We start from the raw sequence: 7,671 nt of genomic DNA on the forward strand, positions 1-7,671 counted from the left end.
GCCATATGTTCATTTTAGTGTATGCCCTTGTTTAGCTAACCAAACTTATTCGCGCGAGAGAGAAACTAATGTTTCTACTCTACGACCCAGTATAAATACATTTTAGCATGCACCGTAGATACAAATTAGTTAAAAATGACTTAAATGTTGGTGAGAGCTAGATAGGGATTACAAAATCGTCTCTAATGAAAACCACGGTTATCATGCTAACCGTAATTATCATCGTGAAAAGTTGTTAACACAATAATTGTGCTTCGGTCTCCACGAAAACATGAACATAGGCACGAGTAAAATGGATAGAGATTTGACTGTGATATGATTAATGAGACAAATAGTACTGTACAAATGCAATCCTTGCGAGATAAATTTGAATTACATAAATGCATTTATTGTGAAACAAGGAGTAGTTGTTTTTGGATTAAGGTCGGTGATCGCAATTACCAACAAAAAACGGTGAAATTCAGACATTTGTTTTTTGCGAAACAATAATCGCGCCGTGTCGATATGGACTAAGCTTTTACAGACTATGCATCATGACTGAATCTGTAATCTGTGGTGGTTTATACAAGTACGAGCATAAAAAGATGTCCTGAAGTTGTCACCACAATGCCACGTTTCCGAAACAAAACTATAACGAGTTCTATTTGGTATATCATGTAAATACAGGCATTGAAACTAGTGCAACAGGTTCTATTAAAAAAAAACCTAAAATGCAACAGGTTCAAGTCTTACAGAATTGGGCCACATTTTGATCATCCAGTTGATGTATCATCAGAAAAAGCTAAAGCGAATGGGCAACCACTGAACTCAAGCCGAATCCTTCCACAATTCGTAGTGGTTGCCTTCAAAAAAAACCTACACAGTGTGTGTGTGACGCGCTATGATCTATACACCCCCAGGTTTTCACTTTCCAGTTAGACAGGTGAACCTGCAATGGTCATGCTCTGACAAAACGATTCTAGCTGCTGGTAGACAACAATCTCATCTGCAGCTGCAGCTGAAGAAGAGTCTCTTGTCAGTTCCAGGAACTGAGTGCGGTTTGTGGCCAGGTCCTTCCGGAGCAGTTCAGTGTACTTCTCTAGCGATTTCTTGAAGTCTGCAAAGGATCTGTTGTCCCGGGGATACTTGGTGCCGTTCCCAGGGGATGATCCAACGACCGTGCCAGACATGTATGAACCACACGCGTCCAGGATGGCGCGCTCGCGATCATGAAAGTGGCGTGCAACGAGGGACTCGAAGTGCTGCAGTGGACGAATGGTGTGTGAGAACGAATTCAATCTCATGAAGAGATAACAATACTGCAAGAGAGGTATGGAACCAGGATAAGTTATCTAAACCCTATCGTTTTTCACGCGCACACACTTCCTGAACTGCTAAACAATGTATTTTTTGCAAAAAATTTCTATAGAAAAGTTGTTTTAAAAAATCATATTAATCTATTTATATATATTTTAATATTTTTAATAATTAATAATAATTAATCATGTACTAATCTATTATTACGTTTTTCACACCGGATAACTAACCCACTTCCCCCTACTGCCGAACGCGGCCCAAATTGTGTTTGTAGGAGCTCGAAACAAATGTTCTTCCCCATGTATTTAGTCATTTGTAATTACATGCTGTCATATTCCAAACACATTATCTTTTTGTTAAGTGTGCCCACATATAAATTTTGTAGGGGTGATTTCATGAGACAACACAATCTTCCTACTGGAAAACACCTCTCCTGGCACCTGGCCGCCTGCTAAAGAGTTTCAGGGAATGACAAGTGCAGTTGGCACAGCATGACTAATTGACAGTAGGTTGTTATAGTAGTTTCAAACTGTTTAACAGTGATTAACAACATAAACAGGGAGCAGTTTATTATATCTGGATGACTATACAGGTACTGCTACAACCCTGACAGCTGTAATTCTTACTATCACTATTTTTTTCCAGTACGGCAACTTCCAAAATTACCAGTTTTAGCTTGAAAAGAGATGGGATTTGAAGTTACCTTTGGAGGCTTCCGAAGCGAATACATCATTGTCCTGCAGGATAGTAGGAAGGTAGTCTGATTATAAGCCAATGAGTTCTTCTCTCCAGGAGCTGTATTGGCCGAATTTTTGTTGCCTGGCTCATTAAAGTATGGTTTATCATTCAACACAAGACCCTGGATGGAAACCAACACCTGCAGTATGGTGGATTTTGACTTGCCCCACTTCTCACATCCAGTACCCCACCAGGTGTTCAGCAGGCTAAGGCAAACTTTCCCACTCTCATACAAGTTTGGATTTAACCGAAGCCCACCGGAATGGTAATGAACTTTCTGTACAAGTTGGATGATATGGAAGAGATATTAATGATGGTAGTAACATTAAAATAATGGTGGGAAGCAGGTGTAAAGTGTTTACATACTGGTGGACATTGTGGGTATTCAGAAGGAAAGCGAACATCAAAGAAGAACAGACCATCATGATATGGAGTTCCAGCTGGCCCAACAATAGCAGCCCTCAACAGATCAATCCTATCCTCATAAACTCTAACATAGACAGATTCTGCATGATTGAAACCAGAATGAGATGCAAGTATCTAGTATTAAAGACCGTAGCTAATTTCAGGCACCGTTTCTCTAAACGAAAGATAAGGCACAAATGTGAACTGTATGTAACGATCCTTGTAGCTGCCTTTGGTGACATGATTTGATATATGCCTTTTCCATTTGTCACATTCCCCAAACTTAAAAGGATTAATTTCTGAAGATATGTTATATGCTCCTGTGACAAGATTACATGGAAAAAGGTTGATAAAGAGAGAAATATTTATGTCATTGGAAATTGACCAGTTTCCTTATATGCCACTTGAAATGGGCTCTTCCCCTTTCATGTCATTGTTCCAATTTCTGCATCCCATGATGCCCATACCATCAATGAGACGTTAGTTGACCGTTAAATCAATGGAAAAAAATATGTATTCATCCTTAAGGAAAAATTCATATGTGACTATCAAAATTTTATCTCATAGATTATATCCAACAGCTCTATTAGTAATAAATTGTGCTACACAATAGATGACAATTGAGTAAAATTTAGCAGCTATATGTGTATGTATGGAACAATTTATTACTAATAGAACTGTTGGATATAACCTATGAGAAACAATTTTTTGTTAGTCACATGAATTTTTCCTTAAGGGCAAACATGTCTTTTTCCCGTTGACTTAGCGGTCAACTAACGGTCCATTGACGGTATTGGCATAGAGGGAAGAGCCAATTTCGAGTGGCATATAAGGAAACCAATCTAATTTCAATGCCATATAAAGAATTCTCTCATTGATAAATGCAGACCATAAATAAAAGATTGCAGGTTTGCTGCACATTAACAAAATATCAGATATGACACCAATAAAGTATTTTATACATCAAGCCTAGACAATGCCCTTAGCTAGTTTGGGACTCAGCAACAGTCATGTTAGAACTCCCAACCACACAGCAAATTGGTATAACCAATTAATATATCCTACCCAACCCCAGGCAGGGCATGTGACTATCTTTAAGTCATTAAAGATGACAAACATATTCTGTTGGCACGTCAAACTGATCAGATATAATCGGCAAAAACAGTGAGACAGTGACAATAAGAAAGGACCATTATATGTGTTCATCATCTAGGCACTGATTTGCCACAAAGAATCATGCACTGACCAGGTAGATCTTTCTGTAGAAGCTTCCATTCATTTTGGATTGTCTTCGCCCACTCTTTGGTGGTCTGGTCACAGTTTCACAGATAAAAACAGGACATTAATTTACAGTTGGATCTAGTAATGGAAATAGAATTCATACAACGGCATATCATACCTTCCCTGGTGAATTCTTTGCATAGTAATGATCAGAAAAATCTTGAACAACATCAAATTGGTTAAATGAATTGTAACCATCACTTTCAGATCCATATTCTGTCCTTGTCATTGATGAAATAACACTTGAACATTCAGGATCATGTTTTTGGACCGATAGTACAGTACCAGTCCCACTTGATAACGGATCCAAAAGATTGTTGTTTGTACAGACATTCTCAGTGGGATGTGGAGCAGCAACTGAAAGCCAGTAGAGTGATGATTAACTAATTTGAAGTAGCGATGTTATAAGAAAAGGTACGCTGAGCTTAAGACAGATACAAATAGAATATAACCATAAAAAAGAGGTTTTACTTGCATCAGTACTGACTACTGACAAGAAAGCTAAGAGAGATAAACATTCAGATAATATGTATTTCTGTTAAAGTAACAGATAACTGCTTCCCTTTTATAGGGAACAGGGGGGGGAGACCACTAAATTTTCGTTGATTTTATTCTTTTAAAAGAAGACAGGTTCAGGAACATGGATGACAGAGCACAAAAAAATTACAAAAACAAATGAGGAACAAATTGCATGACAAGATACCTTTACAAAGAGGGTTGATGGCTTTGCCTGCATGAAAAAATATTCTTTTATTAGAGAACGCCAAGCAGAAGAAAAAAAACACATGATATACTGAAAAAAATAGCACGAACTCCTCTCCCCAGCATCAATGGCAGGCACAGATTTAGAGGCTGGGTATTCAGGCTGACGAAAAGTATTAATAAGTTTTTTTCCCCTTTATACAGTTCAACAAACTTCAAAACGATGTGACCACTAAGAGCCACTGATTCATAAAACCATACTATCCACTATTAGTTCATTATCCAGTGGATATATCCAACCAAACCACTAGCACTCAGAATCTGTCAAGATTAAGTTTGTAGTTTGTAGTTTCCACATCACATTGGGGTAAGTGGTAAGATACACTGCACAAATAACTGTTCACCTCATAAAAGACACTACTAGTTTCTTTCAGATGCTCCACTTGTTTGGTATTTTGGTTAGTTCTGATAATTGAAACAAAACGATCAAGTGAAAAGATGCAAATTATCCAGTAATTTAAATCCATGACAACCCCACTTAATCTGCAGTATCCCTACACCGGAGAACACATTTACACATAAAAAATGCAGAAATCATGGAAGTAAGAATGCACAAAACGAACTGATAATTTGTTACCAGACGACTAAAACATCTATGATCAGTCAAACAGAAGCAACTGATGCGAAGATCCTGTTAATCAGGGATAGTAGCACAACACCTTTCTTCTTGGAATCCTTATTCTTCACACAAAACAGCTTGAGCACCCTGTTCAGAACCATCCTTAAAACCCGCTTCACACAAAAAGCACCTGAAATACATTGACACGCCACCATCAGAATTAAACAGCCAGAAAACAACAAAAAGGGGTCCTCCACTTTCAAAACAAACCGATCTTCTCATCAAGCAAAACTGGAAAGGAAAAAAAACGACATCTTGTTGGAGAATTCCAACTCCCCACGCAACTACTCTTTTCTCCCTTTTAGTATACTTTTTTTTACCCGGTAAACTTATCGGTTAGACCTCGTGTTCATCTTCCTCACCTGTCTGCGTCTACTTCCACACTCCAATCAGTGAGACACGCGAAGGCCGGTCCAATGGGACCGGGAAACCATTACCCCAAGAACAGACAAGGAAAAAAAAACGATAGAGAGAGAGAGAGGAACATTGATTTTCTCAGCAGGAAGCCAAGAAAACGCTTAGCTACAGCAACAGAACAAATCTCAGAAGAAGAAGAAAAAGGAACAGTCTTGGACCGTCGCCGTCTATGAACAGGAGTATCATTGTATTACCATCATCCACCACCAAAATTCCACGAAGAAAACGAGAGATCGCGAGGACAGCGCGACTGAGGAACCCAACGCTAGGATCATCAAGACCAACCACCGTCCCGCGATCCCCGATGGGAAGAGAGAGTGAGAGAGAGGAAAAACGAAACCTTTCCACGCAAGTACAACGACGCCAGCAGCATCGACCGATCAAGAAACCGCCGCCCCCAGTGAGGTAACAACAAGAAGAAGGAGAATAAGAAGAACCTCGGGTTTTCTCTCAGACGAGGATCGAGCAGAGCAGAGCAGAGCGGCCGCGCGCGCGCGCAAGCACGTCGTCGTCGCCGCCGCGCCTCCGGCTGCCGCGGCGGGGGGGTGGGCGGTGAGGGTTTTAGTCGGTGGAGAGAAACGGAAGGCGCTGCTACCAGTGGGACGCGGCTGAGTGGGAGAGAGATCGAGGAGGAGCGACGGAGAGGAGGGGAGGAGAGGCGCAAACGCGAATGGCCCCGGCCCTGGCCTTGCGTGCCCCGCGGGGAAAAGAACCAAAACTAAACCAAAGTACACTGCTCATCTCACCTCTCTCTCCTCTCCGCAAAGGCCGCGGCTTTGGCTGCAGCTGCGTCGCACGGCGGCCGCGTCGTGGTGTCCCGGAACCCGGACGTGGCCCCGTCCACCGTACGGATGCAGCCACGGCGACACGCGAGGATTCGGCGCCTCCTCTCCTCGGCTGCGTTCGCAAGTAAAACTAGCCCAGAGTCAATTCAAATCAAAACATGTAAAACGAGAATAGCCAATAGTATATGATTAATTAAGTATTAATTTTTATAAATTTAAAAAATAGATTAACTTAATTTTTTAAAACAACTTTTATATAATTTTTTTTAAAATAATACCCTATAAAGTAGTTCAGAAAACGTGCGTATAGAAAACGAAAGAAAAGTTTCGGTCGATTATCACTTGCGATCGTAGCCCTCGTTTCGCTCTCAGGAAAAGCGGAGGTGATGGACTGCGGGCTACAGGAAATTGAGATTAAGTAATATGGGCCCAATAGTACGTGGAGTCTCTTAACAACTTATGGTGTATACTTGTGAGTGAGCAGTACTGAAGAGGATATGCATTCGTCTATGGAGGTTGGCCGATTTTTTGGTGAGAGATGGGTTTGCGATGTTTGTCTTTGGCAAAAATTATGATTATAGTTTAAAAACTATATAGATTTGAAAATTGAAAATTTAAATGAAACCGTCGTAGTTTTGAGAGGAAAATGGTGTGGTGTCCAATGATTATCGAGGTATGCTTACAATAATTGTGACGGTTTTTAAAATCGATAATCATGATAATCGGTGTGGCGTAATCAATATCGATAATTATGTTATGCAGCGGCAGAACTTGGGGGAGCAGGAGGCATGGTCCCTCTCAATAAAAATAGTTTCTTTTTCTCTTTATAGTTTAATTCACCTTGTTTTTACTTTAACGGTTTCAACTGCAACTACAAAACTAGCATTCTCTGCTATCAAACTTCTTAGAGATCTGTTTTGGTCCAACAAAAATACCTCGAGGTACCGATACCTCGAGATACCGAATCATTTTCTATCATTGGATATAGCTGAGTAGGATATGCGTTGTTAGGTTCAACGATTAAAGACGATTTAGTACCATGAGTTACTTTTTGTTGGACCGTAAAATTGCTCAACTTCTTAAGATTAGGCTAGAAAATAAAATGGAAGATGGATTTTAACAAATTGTTTGGTAATCTATATTAAGAGATATTGCAAGGAAGATAACAAATTCGATTATTGATCATTTCAATACGGTGACGAGCTATGCAGTGAATTTTAAATGAACATATATGATATATTGATCATTGATCACTTTTAAAACTGTTCACTTTTTGTACCATTACTCTATGCAAAATTAGGATAAAGTATCGAATATTTGTCTGGCCGGTTGGCCCATACGATTCTCCGTCTAGCTTCTGTCATTAGG

The 7,671-nt window shown here is 39.9% G+C and overlaps 1 protein-coding gene across 5 annotated transcripts; it reads right to left on the minus strand.

Annotated features, from left to right (window-relative positions):
• Nucleotides 1–538: 538 nt before the first annotated feature.
• On the minus strand, nt 539–6,245 carry LOC102706137 (putative ubiquitin-conjugating enzyme E2 38). Of its 5 annotated transcripts, none has more exons than XM_015832681.2 (8): nt 5,956–6,245; nt 5,142–5,231; nt 4,424–4,450; nt 3,839–4,077; nt 3,686–3,749; nt 2,401–2,540; nt 2,000–2,311; nt 539–1,298 (listed from the first exon to the last, which is right to left on the minus strand). In XM_015832681.2, exons 2-8 carry the CDS (start codon nt 5,200–5,202, stop codon nt 915–917), a joined length of 1,227 nt encoding a protein of 408 aa, XP_015688167.1. In that variant the 5' UTR covers nt 5,203–5,231; nt 5,956–6,245; the 3' UTR covers nt 539–914. The 5 variants fall into 5 exon arrangements, with proteins under 5 accessions (XP_015688167.1, XP_015688166.1, XP_015688165.1 ...); XM_015832680.2 differs by lacking the exon at nt 5,956–6,245 and adding an exon at nt 5,464–5,726; XM_015832679.2 differs by lacking the exon at nt 5,956–6,245 and having other exon boundaries at nt 5,142–5,427.
• Between the last annotated feature and the right edge of the window lie 1,426 nt (nt 6,246–7,671).

Source organism: Oryza brachyantha, chromosome 1 (assembly GCF_000231095.2).
Source record: "Oryza brachyantha chromosome 1, ObraRS2, whole genome shotgun sequence".
Taxonomy (NCBI): Eukaryota; Viridiplantae; Streptophyta; class Magnoliopsida; order Poales; family Poaceae; genus Oryza; species Oryza brachyantha.

Coding starts and splice junctions, on each gene's coding strand:
- LOC102706137 (XM_015832679.2), bottom strand. CDS start 5,256: ATGGTGGCGTGTCAATGTATTTCAGGTGCTTTTTGTGTGAAGCGGGTT. Junction 2,312..2,400: donor AATACCCACAATGTCCACCA/GTATGTAAACAC, acceptor CAACTTGTACAG/AAAGTTCATTACCATTCCGG. Junction 1,299..1,999: donor CGCTTCGGAAGCCTCCAAAG/GTAACTTCAAAT, acceptor CCTCTCTTGCAG/TATTGTTATCTCTTCATGAG.